The sequence below is a fragment of the Aquila chrysaetos genome, chromosome 12 (assembly GCF_900496995.4).
Source record: "Aquila chrysaetos chrysaetos chromosome 12, bAquChr1.4, whole genome shotgun sequence".
NCBI classification, from domain to species: domain Eukaryota; kingdom Metazoa; phylum Chordata; class Aves; order Accipitriformes; family Accipitridae; genus Aquila; species Aquila chrysaetos.
In genome coordinates, this window is record NC_044015.1 from 216,461 (window position 1) to 238,444 (window position 21,984).

General features: G+C 61.6%; 1 protein-coding gene across 1 annotated transcript; it reads left to right on the plus strand.

Moving 5' to 3' along the window:
- The first annotated feature begins 2,989 nt into the window (after positions 1 to 2,989).
- On the plus strand, positions 2,990 to 21,718 carry TLE2 (TLE family member 2, transcriptional corepressor). The gene is given in 22 exon segments (XM_041127767.1): positions 2,990 to 3,143; positions 3,255 to 3,352; positions 4,062 to 4,125; positions 5,516 to 5,560; positions 7,546 to 7,608; positions 7,851 to 7,925; positions 8,397 to 8,589; positions 10,861 to 10,877; positions 11,945 to 12,028; positions 14,295 to 14,396; positions 14,712 to 14,756; positions 16,047 to 16,187; positions 17,298 to 17,439; positions 18,694 to 18,854; positions 19,260 to 19,336; positions 19,690 to 19,939; positions 20,127 to 20,186; positions 20,188 to 20,375; positions 20,495 to 20,642; positions 20,725 to 20,875; positions 21,006 to 21,082; positions 21,167 to 21,718. Coding segments are annotated over 22 exon segments (2,313 nt in total). The 5' UTR covers positions 2,990 to 3,119; the 3' UTR covers positions 21,275 to 21,718.
- The last annotated feature ends 266 nt before the right edge of the window (positions 21,719 to 21,984 follow it).

A 21,984-nucleotide genomic window follows, 5' to 3' on the forward strand; every position in this document is an offset into this window, starting at 1 on the left:
GATTAAAATACATATATTCATATGTGCAGATATGATATACACACACATGTATACATGCATACACAAAAGGAAGGTTTTTCAAGGGCTTTGGAGCTGAGGTGTTAGGCTACTGGCCACCCCACCTGCAGTACTGGATCTGCCGGTGAACACCCACAGCTGGGGCAGGCAGAGAGGAAAGCGCAGAGGCTGGGGCTGGACAGGGGCCGGCCGCTCGTTCGGGCACCTTTTGGGGCTGGGGGGCCCCTGAGCCATGCCAGCCTGTCCACTGCCACGGAAAGGCCCCCAGTCCTGGCCGGGGCACCGCAGGGAGGGGGCAGTGGCAGCAGGCAGCCCTGGGATGGTGCAGGGCAGGGAGAGGAGGGAGAGCCTCTGGTTCCCACCACCTTGCCCCCGCCCTGGCCGCTGCCAGCATGCAGCAAGTAAATAACGCAATTAATAAAAGATTAGGATGAAATGTGAGGCATTAAATATTTAACCTTGTGCCTGCCTGTGCTGTGCCCAGGTGCAGCCAGTTCCTGCAATATTTAAGGCCTGCTGCCCACTCTCCCGTTACCACCCTCAAATGTGGTGGCTTTACGGCAGGCTGCAGCTGGAGGGTCGTGGGGGATGAGCGGGGGTCGTGGAGGACAGGGACGGGGCCCCTCGGTGGGGCGGGAGGGGCTCCGGGGCAGGGCGCTTGGCCGCAGTTTGACGGGGCTGCCCTGCGGGGCTGGGGGCCGGTGCCCGCATCTGCCCTGCGCCCCGGCCGTGGCCTGGCAGGGGGGTCGGGCTGGCGGCGGCTCGCTGGGCTGGGGCGGGCGGGTCAGGATCCCGGGCGCGGCCCCACCGAGGGAACCCGGGGGCGGGGGGGGTCGCGATGCTGGCGAGGGGTGGGGGCGGCCCCCGCTCCCCCCGGGGCCGGGATCGGCGCCCAGCTCCGCCTTTCTTTGTGCCTGCCCCTGCTGCGGAGGGGGCACCGAGCCCAGCGCTTCGTTCCCCCCCGCCCCGGGCAGGGGTCGCCGCACGGGGCGGGCCCGTCCCCGGCTCGGCCGACCCCGGGTTAACGGCACGGCGGCACCCCGAGAACCGCGCGGTGGGCTCGCAGCAGCGGCGGCGGCAGGTGCGGAGCTGCTGCGGCCGGGGCGGCCCGGCCCGGCCCCCGCTGCCGCCGCAGTCGCTCTCCGGGAGCCACCGGCAGCCTCCCGCGGCAGAGCCGAGCGCCCCGGCCCTGGGGCCGGTCGGGGGTTTCCTTCCTCCCCGCGGCGCCGGGGTTTCCCCCCCCCCTCCCCGTTCCTCCCCCGCGCTGCCGGCCGCGGCAGCCCCAGGGCCCGCAGGGAGGCCGAGGCCGGCGGCTGCGGCGGCTCCAGGCCCGTTCAGGGCCGCGCCCCCCCCCCCCCCCCCCCCCCCCCCCCCCCCCCGCGGAGCGCGGCCCCGGGCTCCGCCGTCCCACGTTACTTTGAGTGGCAGCCGGCGGCCGCCGCAAGGCCTGGTGGGCCGCGTAGTCCGCCCGCCCGGGCCGCCCACGGCGGGAGCCCCGGCGGCTCTGGGCCGGGCCCGCCCGAGAGGCAGAGAGGGGCGGGCGCCGCCTCCCCGGGCCCCTGGCGGGCAGCGGGTGGGACGGGCCGGCGCCGGGCGGCCGCTGCCGCTCACGGCGCAACGAATGGCGAACTACAACTCCCAGCGTGCCCCGCGGCGCCTCCGCTGGGGCCGCGGCGGCCCCGTGGCTCCTCATTGGCCTTGCCGGTATGTGGCGTCACGAACCCATGTGGGAACGGGGCAGGGCGATTGGCTGGCGCTCCCGCAGAGGCAGCCAATGGCAGGTGCGCCTACTGCCTCTGCGGGCCGTGAGGCTGGTTAAGGTGGAGCGGGGTCGAGCGCGCTCCTGGTGGGGCTGCGCGGCCCCGGGGCCTCTTACGTCCCGTCCCGTCCCGTCCCGACGCCGGCGGGGTATCGCAGCCCGCCCGCCCGGTGCTCCCCGCCGCCCCGGGCAGGCGAGGAGCCGGTCCCCCTGGCGTTGCGCTCCCTGCCCAGCCCCCGCCGGGCGAGCACGACTGCAGCGTGGCGGCCCGGCCCGGCCGTGAGCCGGCATCCCTCCGCCCCGCAGTCCCTGGGGGTCCCCGGCTCGGCCGGGCGCTGCCGGGCCGCCTTCGTTTGTGATTTCCGTGCCCCCGCGCTGCCCCGCCGGCCGCGGGTGCCGTGTCCGCCCCGAGCGGAGCGGGCGGTGGCTGCGCTCCCGGGGGACACGGATGCTGCGGGGCGTGGGGACGTTCCCGGCCCCGGGGGCCGGTGTCGGCGCGGCTCCTCTCCCGACTCAGCCCGGCTCCAGGGCAGGGGCCCCGCGGAGCCGCAGCGCCTGCGGGTGGGGGGTCCCGGGGCTCGGGGCAGCGAGCGGGGCTCCGGCGGGTGCGGAGGGCTGGGGCAGCGGTGTCGGCGGACGTCCTCCCGCGCGGTTCCGTTCAGCGCCGGAGCAGCGGCTCCAGGGCCGGCCCCTCCCCGCGACCCCCTCGCCCTCCAGCATCGCGGCGGGAGCGGGGGGGGGGTCGGGGCGGCGGGGGCGCCGCCCCCTCGGGCTGCCGCCCGCCCGGTCCGCCGCCGGGCGCGGAGCCGGCGCGGCGGGAGCTCCGGTGCTGCCCGGGTAGAGGGACGGAACCGCTCCCTCCCGCCGCCCCGAGCCCCGCGGGCCCCGCCGCGTCCTGCGGGGACGCGCCACCTTAAGCGGGCGCCGGCGGACGGGGCGCTCGGGGCCGGCGGGGCCGGGCGGCAGCTCCGCCAGCCGGGGACCGCCGAGGCCCCGCCGGCGCCTCCCGCCCGCCCGCCCGCTCCCGCCTCCTCCCTGCCCCCGCCCCCGGCCCCCATGGGGGGCGAGCGGAGACCCCGCGGCCGGCGGGCCGCCCCCCCTGCCCGCCCGCCCGACGGCAGCCGGCTTCGCCCCGCCTGAGCCGCTCGGCGGCCCCGCCGACCCCCCGCCTCCGCGCGGACTCCGCTGCCCGGCCGCCCTCCCGCTGCCGGCGTCGAGGCGAGGGACTCCCGAGGACCCCCGGAGCCCGGCGGGGGGAGCTCCCCCGCCAGGGGCGGGGAGACGGGCGGGGAGCAGGGGCCGGGGAGCGGGGGGGGCCGGGGCGGGGGCCCGGGCCCTCAGGATGTTCCCGCAGGGACGGCACCCGGTAAGTACCGGGGCGGGCGGTGGGCGCGGCGGGGGGGGGGGCCCGCCGGGCCGGGCTGGGCGAGGGCAGCGCGGCGGAGCCACAGCCTCCAGCCGGGCCGTCTCTCCCCAGACCCCCCTCCAGCCCGGGCAGCCCTTCAAGTTCTCGGTCCTGGAAATCTGCGACCGCATCAAGGAGGAATTCCAGTTCCTGCAGGCTCAGTACCACAGGTGAGGGGCGGGCGAAGCGGGGCTGCAGGGTCGGGAAAGGAGCTGCGGGCGGGGGACCCTCGTTTTAGGCGGGGGCGTGGGGCGGGAGGTGGAGAGACGAGGCTTAGGGGGCAGGAGGTGGCCGTGGGTCAGGCAGGGCTGCGGGCAGAGGCGAGCATCCGGAGAAGGGGCGTAAGGGGACTGAGGGGAGTCCGGGCACGGGGGGAGGATGGGGCGCAGACCAGGGGGTGAGTTGGGGCAGGAGAAGGTGGAGAAAGGGGTCCTGGTGAAAGGAGCGCTTGGGGAAGGATGGGAGAGGGGTCTAGGCTGAGGGGTAGTGTGAAGCCATGAATTGGGGTGCCAGGTCTTGAGTAGGGGTCCCAAGGGGAAGACCACCCATGGTTTGTTTCATCCGGCTGAGCTGGGTGTAGGGTGACGTGGAGGGGATGGCAGCAGTGCTGTGGGAATAGAGTGCTGGGTGGGTGCAACAGACCGTGACTGTCCACGGGGGAGCGGGAGCTGTGTGGGCAGCACGGCCACAGGGGTTCATCCTGAGGGATGGCAACGCCAGTTAGGGGTCAGTGTGTGACACCCCTACAGCTCCATGAGACTGCAGGGGGAAGCAGGAGATGTGCCAAGCTTGCCGAGGTCCCAGGGTGGAAAGTGGGAACTGGAGGGATGGGGTGGGAGATGTGCATCCATGAATGAAAAACGTGGAACCTCTTTGCAGCCTGAAGCTGGAATGTGAGAAGCTGGTGAGTGAGAAGACAGAGATGCAGAGACATTATGTCATGGTGAGCTACCCCTGCCCTGTCCCCCCTGCCTCCCCCAAAGCATCCCTGACTGCCACCCTCCGGTGAGGTCCCGGGCTCTGGGGCTCCACTCAGCCACTCACCCAGACGGGCCAGCGGCCTCCCTGAGCCACCCCTGCCAGGGGGATGCCTGGCCTGGGTCTGGCCTGGGTGGTGGGGCTGGGGGGGTGTGTGAGTTAGGAAGGAGTTAATTGTTATTCCTAGCAACGGCTGGCTCTTCTGCTGATGTCTGCTGCCACTCCATGCTGCTTGAGCCCAGGAATCATGCCATAGGTTTTGTCTCTTTTATTTTCTTTTTTTCCTTTTTCTGTTTGGCCTTTTAAGAGATCTCCCCCCTCCTCCCTATCCTTCTCCCAAGGTAGGGGTGTCTTGGAAGTGATACCCCAAGGCTGGTGTTTTGGGTGGAAGGTGAAGCTGCCTTTAGAAGGAGCAGGGCAGGAGCCCTCCACAGTTGCCAGTGTGGGGTTAATAGACCCTGACACCGACCCACCCTGGGCACCAGCCAGAGGCAAGCCTGCTGCTGGCAGCCCTGGCAGGAGGGGGAGTAGCTGCTGGAAGGAAGGGAAGAGGGTGGGAGCTGCAGAGCCGCATTCCCTCTCCTTCAGCATCTGACATTACCAGCCCCCCTAGAAAAAGGGGGAACCCAAATTATGACATCCAAAAGACAAACAGACCTAACCTTGGGCAACCTCCTTCCCCTGGGTGATGACAGCCCTGTCCGTGAGGCCAGAGGTGTACTAGGCTTTATCAGTGTCACAGGGCATGTTCCTGTCACCCACCAGCTGGGATCCCTTCCCACATCCTGGAGGCTCAGGGATTCCCAGAGGTGGGCTGCCACCTTTGAAATGGGCTTTGCTGGAGGAAGGCAGGTCCTCTGGTCCCCCCCCTTCTCCCTGTCCTCAGAAGTGAGGGGACAGAGTCACTAGTGACTGGTAAAAGGTGTAACCCGATGTCATCTTTGCTTTTGTGCAGGCATGGGCACCCTTGTGACTAGATGGGCAACTGCATCAGGGAGTGGGTCTGGGTTAGGAGTGGGAAGGGACAGGCCAGGACAGGAGGGGATGTGGGGGGCAACAGGGCTGGCTTACGCTGGCTTAAACTAATGCAGAAATAGCAGCGTAATCATTACAGGTGTTAAGCAGTCTACACTGTGGCTGCTCCCTACCTTGTCCCAGGCTCGTGGCACAGGTCTCAGCCCATGGTGTGTTGGCCAGCTGTTTCTCATGGGCTGGGGGGAGCAGGGACCCTCAGCAGCAGTGGCGGAGTTCGGCTGGGGGGAGCAGGGGTGGACTGACTGCCAAGCTGCTGGCTGGTAATGGGCCAGTTGCTCTGGGCAGCTCCTAACCAGGCTGTGTTGTGATTTTGCTCTCAGTACTATGAGATGTCGTACGGACTGAACATTGAAATGCACAAGCAGGTAAGTAAGGTGGGGTCTGGGCCAGCAGCAGGGGATGATGGGGAAGAGGCCGATGTCTCCCTCGTCCCCATGTAGCCGTAATGGCACCAGAGACATAGCATGGGAGGGACTGGCCTGCAAAGGGGTTCCGTGGTTGTCAGGATGTGCACTATTGAGTTCTGGTAGGTGCACTGAGACAGGGCTTCTCCCTGCCATCCCAAAGCACCTCTCAGAGCCTGGCTGTGAGCCCTGTGCACGTACCTCCCCGCAGCAGTTCCCTGGGGCCCCAGACGAAGGAGGGTTCATGGAGGAAGCAGCCGGAGCCCAGAGGCAAATGGATTGTCTTTCTTTTCTTTTTTTTTAATCCCCTTTTCCTTTCCCGAAGCCAGAGGAGTGTTTTCACCCTTCCCTGGTTCCCCTTTTGTTCCAGCGTTAATTTGCTTTCCCTCTTCAGATTTATCAATCTAGTCATCACGGGCTCTCTGCCAGGGAAATTAGTTTGGACCAATGCCTGACAAAGTGGCAAGTCAACTGCCATATTCCTCCAGCTGGCTCAGCCCCTCCGAGTTTGCTCCTTTTGTTAGCAGGGAGAGTCGTAGAGCCCGCGAGCACGTTCCTGCCATCCCCGCATGCTCCGAGCTCTGGTGGGTCTGGGACCCAGGGGTGGGACTGGGACCCAAGGGTAGCCCGAGCCACATGGGGCCAGGGACTCTGCCTGTGAGGTGACAGAGGCAATGGCCAAGTCGTTGAGGAGAGGGAGCCCTGGCCCACCCAGGTCCGGCTTCTGGCTCTGTGTGGGCAGGAGATGTCCGGAGGAGGGGTGGGTCTCTGGCTGCGGGGGTCCTGCGTGGACACCAGGGCGGTGGCTGATGCAGCAGCCGGGACCCGTGGGTGGGCGCAGGTGTGCTCCTGGGGCGCAGGCAGCCTTTGAGCACAGCAGGTAAATGTTCCCTTTGTTCTTTGCCGGCTTTGTGCGTGGTTTGACCTCTCTGCAATGCTGTCAGGGATTGTCGGAAACCTGAGATGAGAAAACACTTCAGAGCAGCCAATCCCTCCACCAGCGCCAGGGTGGATTTGCAGCGGGTATGGGGGATCAAGTTTTTCCCAGGAGGCACGGATTTCTTTTGGAGAGGCTAGGCTGGAAGCTACAGTCCCTTCCCTTGGGAAATGCCGCTTACCCAGTGGGGATGCGGCTGGACTATGGGTCTGTCTATAATCGCAGAGTGACGAGAGGAGATGCCAGGTCCTCTGCATTTCCTCGTTGCTGCTTGCTGGGCAGGGGACAGGTACAGGGGTGCTCTGTGCCTCTGCTCCCCCTCTGGAAGGAGCAGGGAGAGCTGCCTGCTGGTCCGGGGCTTTGGCAGGGGTGGGAGCAGGTGTCCCTGCTCCTGCCAGGGCAGGGAGAGCGGAGCAGGTACCACTGTCGGTCCCTTGCAGGGTTTTGCTGGCACGATGCAGAGAGGACTGAATTCGTTTGTGTGAATTTTGCGTCCCCCTTGCCTTCCCCCTGGCTTTGAGTCCAGTGTTCAGGGAGAGAGCAAGCAGCATGCCGATGGCTCGCTGCCAGCGCTTGCGGCTCAGCTCTCCTCCTTCCCTGCCAGCCTGCCCGCTGGCTGTGAGAGCGGCAGCCCACAAAGCCAAGATGGGTTTGGGCTGAGCAAAGCCAGCTGGGCTGCGAAAGGACTGACAGCTCAGAGCTCGGCTTGGCCTGGATCCACGGAGGGATTTAGGAGTCGGGTTCCCTCCCATGTGCCTGGGGGGACCTGACAGCCTGGGAGGGTCCCACAGCCCTGGGCAGAGTCGTCCCTTGGCAGCAGCTTGGGAAATCCCAGCAGGGATGCAGAGGCAGCAGGAGGATTTACGCTGAGCGGGTGTGGGTGGGGAGAGTTTAACTCCTCTGCAGAGGCTGCATGTGTCTGCAGGATGCTTGGCTGCCCTCCTCTCCGCTGGAGGGGACAGGATGAGGCTCAGAGCCTGTCTGTGGTGATACCTGCTTCCTCTTTCAGGCAGAGATTGTCAAGAGACTGAGTGCCATCTGCGCCCAGATTATACCCTTTCTGACACAGGAGGTAAGGGGGGAGGCAGGGCATGTGCACCGGACTGCTCAGGCTTCTCTTGAGGACCTCGAGAAGGAGCGAACCTGAGTCCAGCCTAAACAGTGGGAGGTTCGGGGTGGGGGAAAGACCTCTGTACCGGGGCTGGAGGGATGGGAGAGAGGGCTGTGCAGCCCCAGGTGGCTGGGGCAACGCTGAGCTGTGTGGTGCCTCTGGCCAGGAGCACGGTGTGACATCCCCATGCTCTTCATTCCCAGCACCAGCAGCAGGTCCTGCAGGCTGTGGAGCGGGCCAAGCAGGTGACCATGGGGGAGCTGAACAGCATCGTTGGGGTGAGTCCTGCTGCCCAGCCGTGGGCAAAGGCTCTTTTCTGCTCAGGGGTTCAGACCACTCAGTGCAGTGGTGGGGGAAGGCAAGGTCTTTACTACTTCAGTAAGCCCAGGGCTGGTCCCCTAGGGTGAGAGGGTTTGCCACTGTGTCCCAAAGGCGCTGGATGGCCTCTGGGATCCTCCCTGGCCCCTGCCACCCTGAGCAGAGGAGGGCAGAACCACAGCTTGGGTTTGTCTGCCGTGTGTTGGGATCACATCCACAGCAGGGAGGTACTCGAGGTGCCCTGGGTGGAAGGGGCAGGCGATGTGACCCGGACTGTGCAGCCTCGACAGCTCTGCTCCCCTCCTTGTCCTCGCGTTGCGTCTCATCCCATTACGCTTTGCATCGCAGTGCCTGCGGGAAGCTGAGGGGTGCTGGGCATGGCTGCGGCTGTCTCCTCCTGAACTGAGGACCATTTGCTCTTTCTCTTTCAGCAGCAGCAGCTTCAGCATCTCTCCCACCACGCATCCCCCATCCCGCTGACACCCCACCCCTCCAGCATGCAGCCTTCTAGCCTGAGCGGGGTCAGCGGCACCTCGGGGCTCCTGGCCCTCTCGGGGGCATTGATGGCACAGTCTCACCTGGCTGCCAAGGAGGACAGAGTGGCCCAGGATGGGGAGAACAGAGGTAAGGGGAAAAAGCACAGCTGGATTAACCCTTTGAAGGCTGGCTGAGTCACTGCTGGGCAGATGTGCCAGAGGTGCACGGGCAGCACTGAGAGGGATCCTGCTGCCTGCTCTGCCTGTTTCCTGGGGCTCCTCAATGCCTGGCAGCTGCTCCCTGGGGCCAGGGGGAGCAGCAAGCACTGCGAATGACAGATCCAGCTAATTAAATATCTGCAGCCTTGGGAGGCTGGCTCTATTTCTGACCCAGGGAACAGCTGCCGTGCAGTGATTGGGGGGGGGGGGCAGCTGTGTGTGCACCCCAGACTCTGGGCAGCAGGGGTCTGGGCATGTGTGTGTGTGCACGCATGGGTCTTCCTGCTCCCCTGGGTATTTCCAGTGTGTGAGGGTCCCACCTCCACGAGGCAGCTGGGAGGGTGTGGGATCCCCGCCACAGAGAAACCCTCTCTTTACACCAAGGTTTACACCAGGTAAAGATCTGATGCCCGAAGCTGAGACTTTAAGGGAAAACACTGTTGCAAGCCCCTGGTAGAAACTGAGAGCCACAGGTCTGTGGCAAGGAATTTAGAAAGCAGAGCCTTATTGCCTGTGTGGTGCCTTGTAAATAGCCCTAATTCCTCATCCTTATGGGTGCTTCCTCCTATCAGGATCACAAAGTGCTTTACAAACATCATCAATATTTAATCATCGTTAAATCAGTGCTCTGAATGCTACTGGCAGGCCTGGGCCAAGTTAATAACACCACCCAGCTTTGCTGGTGGCTTGTTGCTACTAAAGCGCTGCATGAAGGAAAAGCCACTCTGAGCTCAAGTCACCTTCTGCAGAGCACAGGCACCGGGTGTTTTTGCTGACAGGAAGACTGAGGCATGGACAGAGGGCTCCGGGCAGCAGGGCAGCTCTATGGACTAGAAACAGGCAGTAAAATTCAGCAGCTGTAGTGATGCTCCTCTGCAGACTCCTCTGGGGAAGGTGCTGGCTGCTGCTCCCCATGTCCCCAGTTCGAGGCCTGGAAATGCTGCTGGGACAGGATCCAATGGTAACAGCAAAACTGGGCACTGGATGGGCTTGTTGCATTTTCCTAATGTCCAGTTTTGCTTGTAAGATTTCAAGGTGGTAAAAACAGCAGCAGGAAATTGTCCGTGTCTGCTTTGTGCGCCTGTACGCAGGTGTCTGTGGTTTTAGTTCTGTCAGTATTTCTTTAAGGATGGCCTTCCACCGAAGGAGAAAAACAAACTCCAGCAAGAGGATAAAAGCAGGCTGTGCTGTGCCTGCCTTAACCCTTAGAGACTTGGGCAGCCTGTGCTTCCAGCAGCAGCTCCTGCCGTGCACAGCCGAGCTTCTCCTTGGCAGGGGCATCCAGCCATGGCAGAGGGCACTGAGACACCCAGAATAATTCCTCTTAAAAAAAAAAAAAAAAAGAAATTCTGCATGTGGCTTGGCTTAATCCCTGGTGCTCTGCCATGGTTAGCTGGAGCTGGTGTGGATCAAGCTGAGCCAGGGCTGAAGTGCTGATGGCAGGCACCCAGTCCCTCTCCCTCCCCTTTCCCCGGCTTGGTGCTGACCATAGCCTTGGAGCAGCCACCCACACAGAGAGTCCCTCACCTCCTGAAACCTGCCTGCCTCCTTTTGCCAGCAGAGACTGGGACAAATTTGTTCTTTCCACATGCTGATGTGATCATTAGGAGTGAAAATCAACCAGGGAGGGTTGCTAGACCCCAGCCCAAAGCCCCATGCTTCTGTTTATAGCAAATGCGTGGGACTTCTTCCTTCAGCTTGGGGAGGTGGACCTGTTTTGTTGTGCGGGTAAAAAAGCCTCAGAGGGTTTCCAAAGCAGGGCTTTTTAGCATGGCTTCCTAAGGAAATAGGATGGGTGTGATTCGGGAGGTCTCAGCTGGCTGGCTGGCTTGTCCCGTCCTGGAAGCCTTGGACCCATTGCCACAGCCAAGGAAGAGATTCCAAAGCTGGATTGAATTTCTTGAAAGTAGGTGGGTGGATTAGAAGTTCCCCCTGCTTCCCTGAGGAATACCGATGGGCTCACCTCCTATTAGACATCAGAGAACCCACGCTGCAGACGGGCAAAGTGGGAAATCGGGTGTGATTTTTCTCAGCTTGTGTCCTGCTGTCTCCTCCCGTGTTGCCCCGCAGCGTCCCCCTCTCCTCCCTACCTGGGTACTTGGGACACAGCCTTCGCACTAACAGCCTCTTCCTCTCCTCCCCTCTGCCTCGCTGACGCGGACCTGCCTGGACGCTCTCCCTGCTGCCGCCTGGGCTCCAGAGCGCACCCCGAGCCGGGTAAGTCATACCGGCACGCCTGGCTCTGGCTGGGCTGGTGGCCTCAGCTAGCCTCGATGCAGGAGCGAGTGGACAGGCTTTCCGTCCACGGGGCCCTGCCCGGCAGCCTGCCAGCCCCCGGAGTCACTTTGAGCATCTCCAGGCAGGAGGCAGAGCTGGCTGCCGGCTCCTGGGAAGGGCTGCGGGTGCTGGGGGAGCCCGGCTGCAGGGAGAGCACCCGGGGGCAGGGGTGGTCGTGGCTTTGGGGCAGCTCCCAGCTGAGGCTGGCAGTGTGGGCAGGCGCAGGGGCCGTGTCTTCTGCAGGCGCTGTAGCTGGCTCCCTTGGCAAGAGATCGCAGTAGGATTTCCAGGAATGTTTTGTTTCCTGACCTTTTCAAAGCAAACAGCCCAGAGGTAGCCGAGCTGTCCTCTGTCTGATGGCAGCCTATGATGCTGCGCTCCAGCACAAGGAGAGGCAGTGGCAGGGACTGGGGTTTTGTTCACACGTGGGGCCAGGTCGGGGTCACAGGGCTCCTTGGGCAGGCGAGGCAGCTCTGCAGGCAGGGCAGGTCCATGTTGTTCCCTTGTACGCCACAGCCCAGGCATCCTGCTGTCCTTTTGCTGTGGACTCTGGGTCTCCCATTAATTTCTCCTGATGTGTGGGCTCCTTTCCTCCCCCTCCCTCCCCAGCTTGGTGGATAAGGGTAGGGGACATCTCCCCCTGCCACCTTGAGTCACCTTTCAAGGCTGTCTGTGTTTGCACACAAGGTAACTAGGGTGACAGGCTCCCAGGACTGGCCTTCCCCTGGGTACTGAGTTTGCAAGGGCTCAGCATGGCAAAAAGGTAAGGGCAAGCTGGGGGGTAGGTGGGGGGAGGGGCTTGGGGCAGCTCTGCCCTCTCTTGTAAGCAATGCAGGGGTCCTCACGAGGCTGGGCCAAGTCTCTGAATTTGAGGAATTTTGGGGTCATCCCTATTTCTCAGTGGAGCTGATTTCCCCAAGGGCTAGAAAGAGCCTCCTTCCAGGCCAGCCTAATGAGGGGGGTCCTGACCTGTGTCCAGCTGTGCATTCTCACCCTTGTTTATCCAGGGCAAAGTGTCCAGCCCTTCTGCTGTTACCCTGAGCAGAGCCCAGCGCTTCTGCCCTGGCTGCTGGGGCAGCCCAGTTCCTCTGGTGAGCAGCGCTGCACGTGCAAACCCAGCTTGAGCCCCAGGGGTGTGAATGCACAGGCTCCAGCCCTGCTGCTGCACCTGAGCTGGCATCCGCTCCACTGGCACATGCACGGTGGAGGCAGCGCTGAAATGCAGCCGTGTCTAGGGTGCAACAGAACCGTGCTCGAACTCCACTGTGCTGCAGCCTGGAGAGTAAATCCAGCTGCAGTGTGGAGGGTGGGAGCAACCAAGTGGTGAATGTGTGTGTGGGGATGGAGGGGAGTTCAGGAGAACATCTGAGCGGAAAATGTAAGACAAAGGGGCTCTGCTTATCGTAGCCTCTGTTCCCTTTGCTTTGCTGGCTTGGATGGGCTGTGTTTGCATTGGGGTTTTGTAGCTGAAGGTTCTGGGCCACCTCAGTTCAGAATCTTTGCTGATGCAAGGATCTGAAGGTCGAGGGCTGCTCCCGAAATAACCAACTCTCTCCTTTTCAAGAAGTTTCCAGTTTAGAAAACACTCTGAACAGGTCTCCTTACCTAAGCCCAGTGCTGCCAGCCCCTCTGCAACCCTTGGCTGCACCCTCCCTTGAAAAATACCCCCCAGCCTGTCATGAGTCCCTGTGACTCCCTTCCCAGGCTCCATAGCTGCAGTAAGCCAGAGCTCCAGCTCCTGGTACAGGCAGGAGAGGGAAGGGTTAAGCCCCTCCATTGGGGAGCAATTGGCATTGATCTTCATAGGCTTGCAGTCAGGTGGGAGAGGAGGAGGGAGAGATGGTCGCTGTGCTGTACAGGATGAATCACCCGGTGATCCCATATATACCCCGGTACCTCCTCCAGAGATCACTCAGGGGACAGGGAGCAGCATCCTTTCTGCTCCAGTCAAGGTTCTTAATCCTACTGTGCTGGAAACAATTGACTGTGTGGGAGCCCTGGGATGAGGCATTTTCTCCTCGACCCCTGGGATGAACAGCTCTGCAGAGCAGGCCTGGGAAGGTCGGGGAGCTGTGCCCCAGGAACTGCCCCAGCCCAAGCACCGTGGCTGCTCTGAGAGGAAGGGCAGCCTCTCTGGTAACCGGTGTCAGCCTGGTGTTCCTCTGGTTTGCATGAGAGCCAGGGGACTGCGGGTGGGCAGGCACTACTTGATTGCATTATCATCCTCCAAGCAGCAAGCGTGGGGGGCAGGAGGGGATTTGAGACACCCCTGCGGCTGCTGGCAGCATCTTGGGGAAGCGGCGTTCATCCCGCTCGGCCCCATCCTGCTTCCCAGCCCGCTGGCTCCTGCAGCGGCAGGGTTAAGGTGAAGTAAACACATCTCCAGTGGGGATTTTCCACTCCGCCATGCCTTGTTATCTCCCGAAGGGGCGGATCTGCTCTCCAGCCGCGCTGGGGATGCTGCCTCACTCGGCTCCTGGCTTCACACAGCCCTGCGTGCCTTGGCTGGGCCAGGGCATGGCTGCGACTCCTCGTCCTCCCCCATCCCTGTCACAGCAGGGCTCATCTGCCAGCTGGGGCTGTTGTCCCCCTGCCCCATTGCCCACTCCTCCGCTCTGGCAAGGAAGGGGAGCCTGTGGCTTTGGGCAGGGCTTTGTTCTCTCCCTCTTCCTCCTGTGGGCTGAGGGACCGGCCGTGCTCTCCCTGGGGAGGGTGAGGGGCATGGGGCCTGGCCAGGTTTGAGGGGTGAGGGCAGCTCACTTTGGAGTCATTCTGCAGCCAAGCTGGGAAAGGGAGGTGAGGGCGTGTTGGGATTCCATGTGGGTAAGTCTCCGAGCACCCTAAAAATGCATCTGCCTTCTGCCCATGCCAGGAGACTGTGGGCAGCCAACCCTCAGGGACGGTCCCCATCCTGCTTCCCTTCTCTCTCCCTCATCAGAGCTGAATGGATGAATTTGGGCTAGAACTCAAGGGTCTGGAAACATCTTCCCCAGCCTTGCTTAAGCACCAGGCTAAACACCATCTCTGCCCCCAGGTACATTTGGATCTTAGAGGACTCTTGGCCAAGGGTGCATGGGATGCCAGTAAGGGAATGCCACAGGTATCTGTGCAGAGGGGGAGAGTAGTGCCTCCTCCTTTAGCCCTGACACCTGCTTGGTGGGGGAAGGGGACCCCTGCACCCCAAAACCGGCTCTGGCACAGGCTGCACAGATAGCTGGCTGGATGCTGGACGCTGGCTGGGTGCAGCCAGCAGCGCTGGGAGGTCTCTTGCAGAGAGGAAATGCATCTGGCAGGGCTTTGCAGGCTGTCTGCTCTCCCGCCGGCTCACATGCCTTCCTCTCCCCCTCTCTGGCTCAGAGCATTTCTGCTTCCCCTCCCGAAAGCCTGCAGGATGAGGAGCGGACGGGAGGCACGGGGCTGAAGCGGAAGCGGGAGGAGAAGGACCTACCTGGGCATTACGTGAGTGCACCAAAGAGCGTGGCCGTGGGAGACGGACCTGGGCCCTGGAGGTGGCTGGGGAGCTCTGTGCCTGCCACCGGTGCGGACGGCTGTAATCCCGCGAAAAGAAATGAGCAAAATGAAGAGCCCCAGGGAGGGCCCTCAGCCAGAGGGTTGAGTCGCTGCCTGCAGGGTGTGGTGTTGGTCCACAAGAAGTGATGTGCGGGAGAAAATGGGGTCTCTCTGCTGGCTGGGGTCCTGTGGGGCAGAGCTCAGAGCTTGGTCCAGCCTCTCCCGCTCCTGACTGGGCCTTTCTGGGTTTCTCCCCCCTTGCAGGATAGCGATGGGGACAAGAGTGACTACAACCTTGTGGTGGATGAGGTAAGCCCACACCCTTAAGGGCATGCTGAAGCCTCGTGGGGTATCCAGTTCAAGCAGCTTTAGGACTCTGGTTCCCGAGCTCAGGGGTTCGTTGGGCTCCAGGTCATTGCTGCTGGGCAGGAGTGGCCAGCCAGGACACATGCCAGCCCTGCTCTGGTGTGTTCATGCCAACCAAGGCTGATTCCAGTTCGCAGTGCTCCAGGTGGAAGGTTGCGCCAGCCAGGGCTCAGGTTTGCCAGCCATAGACTTGGCTCTGCTTCACAATCCCGTTTCAGCCCCTCTCCTGTAGCATCCCATATGGGGAGGCTGATAAGCTGCGATGAGAGCCCCGGGGAGCTGGGCTTGCTGCTGGCAGCTCACGCACGTGGAGGGGGCAGGAGCAGGCAGGCATGCTGTGCTGCCTTTGGCAGGAGAGCTTGCAGCACACCCCCAACCGGCCTGGCCCCGCCAGCCCCTGTCCGAGCAGTCTCATACGGTTCCTGGCCTTAGAGCAGCCTTGACTTTACGGAGCCCGTGTCCATGTCTCGGTGCAGGGGGTACACTGAATTTCAGTCTCTTGCAGCCAAACTGTCAGGAGCTTCTGGTACAACCTTCCCTGACCACCAAGGCAGATACAACAGTACTTTATGCCAGCCCCAGCTATTCTTGGCAGAGATAATGTTTTCAGGGACATCCCTTTTCCTCCCCTGGAAGACTGGGGGGAAGGGACAACACGTGATTTTTTTTTTATTATTATTATTTTTTTCCTCCTGCCACTTCCCAAGAAAATACAAGCCCTGAAAGGAACATGAGCAGGAATTTCTGCAGAAAAGGACACTTATAAAATCTGCTCGTCAGTGTAATTATGGTGATAAAAATCACAGCCCTAATTGAATGGTTGTAGGAGTGCAAGAGCTGATGGGTGGCCTTGCCTCTGAAATGCTGTCGAGAGGCTGCCAAGAGGCCTTTTCTCAATTCCTTGGGTGTGCTGGTCACCATCCCTCCTTGTGAAGGCATCCGTGGCCACCAGTGTCCTCTGAATCTGCTGTCACCTCTAATTTTGTTCAGAGAGGGAAAATCCAAGGAGGTTTCTCATCCAGGGGACTGGAGCAGAGCTGAGGCCTCTAAGTGTATGCTCCTCGTTAATGCAGCTCAGGCAGACGTGGGACAGTGAGCGGCTGGATGAGCAGCTCACCTGGCAGGCAGGGGGGGAGCAGACCGGGGCTTGACGGTCCCTGCTGGGCTCTGTGCCTGCCGTCCTGTGCAGAGGGACTGGGGTTCCCGCTCCCCAGAGGCCTCTTCTTCCCCCAGGACCCCCCCTCGGAGCCTGGCAGCCCTGGCCGTGCACCCAGCAGCCGGCTCCCGCCAGCCCGCCGGGAGATGCCCGAGAGCCCTGCCTCCATTGCCTCCAGCCGGAGCACGACGCCCCTCAAGCCGAAGGACCAGAGTCTGGTAGGGAGCAGTGTGGGCAGCCCAGGCTGTGGGTGGGCAGCAGGGCCAGGGATGTGGCCCCAAATTTCTCTATAGCCCATCTGCCACAGCCCGAAGGTGGGTGAGGAGATGCTGGTGCTGAGTGCTTGGTACTCACCACCGGACTCCCAGCACTGGGAGCAGAGGTCCGTGCCCTTGGAGGGAGGCTCATCATCTGCTAGGCAGAGGCCTGGCTCTGCAGGTATTTTCCATCTGGCTGCCTGCAGGATTCCCCAGAGCTGCTCTCAGCAATCGATTTTTTTTTTTTTTTTTTTTTTTTCTCCCTTCCTCCTTGCCAAGCACCAGCCCAATGCTCAGATTGAAACATCAGCGTGTGGGAAGGGGGAGGGATGTTTCTGCCACTCCTTGGCCCTCCCAGCCACCACAGGGATGGAAGCGATGTATCCCCACTATCCCAGGGTCAGGAGCCGGCTGGGGGCCGCGGGGAGCAGCAAGCGGCAGCTCCCCGGCACAATCGGATTAGAGCAGACAAAGCACCCTGAGCAATCTGCCAGCGCAGCACGTAGCTTTTCTCTGTTATTAATTTTTTTTTTTTCTTTGCTGGTGTCGGCAAAATCCCCAGGCAGAAAAAGAGGAAGAAATAGGAGAGGCAAGAAAAAAGAATGGAATAAAATAGCTGTGGGGATCAGAGAGGCCGTTTTGTCCCAGGCATCCTCCTGGCCCTGCTCCCCGCAGGCTGGGGATGGGGATGCCCCAGCGCAGGAGGGATTTCACACGAGGGAGAAGCAAATGTCTGTGTAACAGCCCCACGGGGCATCATGCTGGCAGCAGGGTGCTGGATTGTGGCAATTTGGGGTGACCCAGGGTTTGCATCGGGCGTTTGTACTCAAGTGGGGGGAGCAGAGACATGGAGATCCTTCCAAGCCATGGCAAGGGTGCAAGGGGCAAAGGAGGAAAGGAGAGGGGATCGGACCCAGGATGGCCAAGTCCCCATCCAGCTCTGGCCAGGAGTGGTGCCTCTTGGTGCCCCCTTCCTGGTGGTTCGAAGCCGTTGGGAGGCGCGTGGTGCTGGGGATCGCTCTCCCGAGCAGCGGTCCTGCCGCTGAGGCTGCTCTTTCCTCTGCCGCGCAGACCGACCCTCCAGCCAGCGCTCCCACCTCCAAGCCCGTCACTTCCTCGCCGCCTCGCGACTCCCTCACACCCGGCCCTGGGCCCAGCTCGGCCGCCTTGCTCCGGCAGCCCCCTGCCAAGGCACCTGCCACCGACACCATCAGTGAGTGTCCGGGGATAGCGGGGGGGTGTCATGCTCTGCTGCGGATGGTGCTGTGGGGCTGGGGTCAGGGGAGGCGAGATGCTCTCTCTCATCAGCAGAGCTGGGGGGGCTGTTTCGCTTCACGTAATCAGGTGGATTGACCATGGCCACTGTGTGCACCTATGTGCAATTACCACGTACCTGACTGCCAGTGCTTTCCTGGTGGGCTCAGACCTGCTGGAGGTGGTGTGTCAATGTGCAGAGCTCTTCGCTACAGCTGTTGGCGGGGGGGTTGCAGGTGTTTTGTCTGGAGAGGGTCGTTTTTCTCTGACAAGTTGTCATTTTGGTGTTGCTATGTGAAGCGGCATGCTTCAGGCCTTGGCTGCAGGGGTAGGAGGGGTGTCCAAGTGCCACCACCGGCACACAGGGATGCAGGAGGCCAGGACACAGCCGGCTTCCTTGCGCAGGTGAGGATCTCCATAGGGGTGAGGGTCTGTGTGCGCTGGGTGCTTGAGAGACCCTGGATGGGAACCAGCTGACCCAGGAGCCCTTGTCAATGGCTGCCACCTTCTGAAAGCACAAGGGAGAGGGATGAGGGCTCAGTAGTGGCCTCTGTGGTGGCTGATGGTGAATTAGTCACACCGCCTTTTCCTGCCTCAGTTTCCTAGAAGACATTTAGGGAATCCTTGGAAAGAGGTCTCTGGAACAGCTTGGCCACTGTCTAGCCAAAGGGACCAGAAGGTGATAGGAGGAGGACAGCTAGCCCAAGGGAGAAATAAAGCCAAGACTGGAGACATTAAGCCCTTGTCTGGGCTAGAAAATTACAGTGGTTTAGCAAAAATTGAATTGGAAACGATTTCAATAAACCATCAAAGCCCTGGAGGTAGAGCCACTTAGCCATCAACTGCAGGTAACTTGGCCTGGCCAAGACTGAACTGGCATTGGCAGCAGAGATGAGGGTTGCTGTGGATTAGTGGCTGGTCCGTGGTGTGTCCTTTGGAGGGATGGAGCCATTTGATCTTCCATGCTGCATCTGCATGGAGGTCCATGACTGATGGGACTCAGGGGCTGCCCCTCTCCTTGGGTCTTTGGCTCCCAATCCATAACGTGCCTGCCCTCCTCCTGATCCGCTGGTTCATGCCAGGCTTGGCTGGCCCCAGTGCAAAGGTGACGCTGCCTCTTGCTGCCTGGTTTCTGCCAGATGCCCTTTTCCCTCGCGTGATGCTCGCTCACGCCCGTTGGCCAGGGCCAATGAGCAGGTGTCTCCTCATGCAGCTCTCCGCAGCCCACTGAGCATGTCCAGCCCCTACACATCCTCCTTCGGGATGGTGCCTCATGCCACCCTCAATGGGGAGCTCCCAGCCTCCAGCATGTACATGGGCATCCACCTCTCGCCGCAGGTCAGCAGCGCCATGATGTACGGCCGGTCCGCGATGGTAAGTCGCTGAGGGATAGATCAAGTCTGCTGGCACGTGTTGGCTCTGCTGCCTGTCCCCTGCTGTCCTGGGCATGCACTGTCCCTGACGTGCAGTATCTGCACTGCTGCAATGAGCCGGGGGGGGGGGAGCAGCCTTAGGAAGGTCTCCCTTCTGGAGGTGTCTGGGTTGTGGGGCCAGTGAAGGCTGCAGAGCTCTCAGAGAAGCCCCTACTGGTCCCACTGCTATGTAGCTGTGTCTTTGGGAGTCCATTTTGGCCTTTGTCACTTGTGTGTTGTGGAAGGGGCAAGCAGGGATCTTGCACAGAGCCAGGCTGGCCCAGTCCTGGGGCATGCGGGGAAAGGCATGAGCGCAAGCCTTTGTGTCGCTGGCATTTGCTTGTCATGTGCTCTTTGCTTTGTACAGGTGGCTTTTGAGTCGCACCCTCACCTGAGGGCTTCCACCATCTCATCTTCACTCCCCACCATCCCTGGAGGGAAACCGTAAGTGTGGCCACACATGCAGGAGCTGCAGGGAGGGTGGGCACTAAGGGGCTGAGCTGTGCAGCATGGGGTGGGTGTGAGGGGGGGTCTCCTTCCCCAGGGCTCATTTCTACACCTGGCAGGTGTAGGGCAGGGCAGGGCCTGGCTAGAGTTTCTCTCCCCTTCTGAGTCCAATGCTGTCGTTTGGTTCCAGGCAGCTGGTGGTAACAAGGAGCTGGTTAATTATATCCCTCATTAGCCAGAGTGCATCAGACACCTTCCACCTGGCTCAAGGATGGCTAATGGGAGAGGTCAGCTCCTGCACTCAGGAGTCACTCAGGGATTGTTCAGCCCTCTCTTCTGCTCTCTTCCAGCGCCTATTCCTTCCACGTCAGTGCCGACGGGCAGATGCAGCCGGTGCCTTTCCCACCCGATGCCCTCATCGGCTCTGGCATCCCCCGCCACGCTCGGCAGCTTCACACCCTGACCCACGGCGAGGTGGTCTGCGCTGTCACCATCAGCAATTCCACGCAGCATGTCTACACCGGGGGCAAGGGCTGCGTGAAGGTGTGGGATGTGGGGCAGCCGGGCACCAAGACGGCTGTGGCTCAGCTGGACTGTTTGGTAAAGAGGAGGAACAGAAAGGCATTTGTGGGAGGTTGGGAAGGGGAATGTGCCCCTGTTACAATGGAGGGGGACAGAGGGTCCTTTCATGTCTGTGATGAGAAAAGGAGATCTATCTCCCACACACTCCGCCATGCACTGATCAGCTCCTTCTTCACTCACCCCGTTCCCTGTAATCCCAATTCAGAACCGCGACAACTACATCCGCTCCTGCAAGCTGCTGCCTGACGGCCGGAGCCTTATCGTGGGGGGGGGAGGCCAGCACCCTCTCCATCTGGGACCTGGCAGCCCCAACGCCCCGCATCAAGGCCGAGCTCACCTCCTCTGCCCCCGCCTGCTATGCCCTGGCCATCAGCCCCGACGCCAAAGTCTGCTTCTCCTGCTGCAGCGACGGCAACATCGTGGTGTGGGACCTGCAGAACCAGACCATGGTGAGGTGAGCCTGGGGCAGGCGGCTGGTGGCACAGGGCAGGAACAGGGCAGGGATGCTGGCTTTCAGGAAGCTGGCAGCCCTGACAGCCGTGCTCTCGCCCTCTCTGTCCCCCTCTTTCCCAGGCAGTTTCAAGGCCACACAGATGGTGCCAGCTGCATCGACATCTCTAACTATGGCACCAAGCTGTGGACAGGGGGGCTGGACAACACAGTACGGTGCTGGGACCTGCGGGAAGGGCGTCAGCTGCAGCAGCATGACTTCAGCTCCCAGGTAGGGACTGGGGCTGACCGGGAGCACCATGGGGCTGGCTGGGACCTGCTGGGCCGCTGCCTGACCCTGTCTCTCTCCCCAGATCTTCTCCCTGGGGTACTGCCCAACAGGAGAGTGGCTGGCAGTGGGCATGGAGAGCAGCAACGTGGAGATCCTGCATGTCACCAAACCTGAGAAGTACCAGCTGCACCTCCATGAAAGCTGCGTCCTCTCCCTCAAATTCGCCTCCTGCGGTAGGCGAGCACTATAGTTTCTGCTTGGGCTGTGCACAGCCCCAGATGTGTCCTTTTGGTCCGTCTCCCCCCATGCTTGGCTCCCCTGAACAGAGTCCTAAACGCTGACCCACTTTGTCTCCTGCCCCAGGGAAGTGGTTCGTGAGCACGGGGAAGGACAACCTGCTGAATGCCTGGCGGACACCCTACGGAGCCAGCATCTTCCAGGTGCGGGGGAGACATTTGGATGGGGGGATGATGGCGGCTTCAGCCACCAGTGCAGCGCTCACCACCCGCCTCTCTCCTATTCAGTCTAAAGAGTCCTCATCTGTGCTGAGCTGTGACATCTCTGTCAATGACAAATTCATCGTTACGGGCTCTGGCGACAAGAAGGCCACCGTGTACGAGGTGGTGTACTGAGGCCCCGTCAGTCACCATCCCTCATCCATCAGGGAAGGGGTCAGGTATTGCCAAAAGCCACCGGGGCTAGTGGTGGAGGCCTCCCATGCTGGGCCAGCCCTCCTGCAGCCCTGCTTTCCCTCCTCCTCCTCTCCTTTCAGCCACCCTCCCAGTTCCTGCCCAGCATGTTACAGAGGTGAAGGGGAGAGTTGGAGGTGAGCACTTGTCATGGCCAGGCATCCCCTGAGGCTGGGCAGTGCAGGGGCTGGTCTGAGCATCCTACAGCCTGTCTGTTCGTCAGGATGGCAAGATGAGGCCAAGAGTGACGGAGATAGTGTTGCTCCTGAAGTATTGCTACTGATTTAATAGCACCCATTTTCTGCTGTGAAACAGCTGTAAATTATCAGTAAAGAAATGTATTTAACTGTGTTTTCAATCCCTTACTAATAAAAAAGACCAAAAGAGTGGCTGATCTCACTGCAGGATTGATGGAAACCTCTCCCAGCAGCTGACCGTCAGCCCCAGATCCTCTTAAATGGCATCTGCAGCTGTGCCCAAGAGCCAGGGACTCAGCCGCCTCCCATGGTGGCAGGTGGGGTGCAGGGCCCTGCCGTGGGGCTGGGGGGGCAGAAGCAGGAGCTGCTCCCATCCTGCACCCCCTCAGGGGTATAGAGCGAGGGTCACCTCGCATGGCCCCGCTGGGCTCACTCCCTGGCAATGGCAACGGCTGG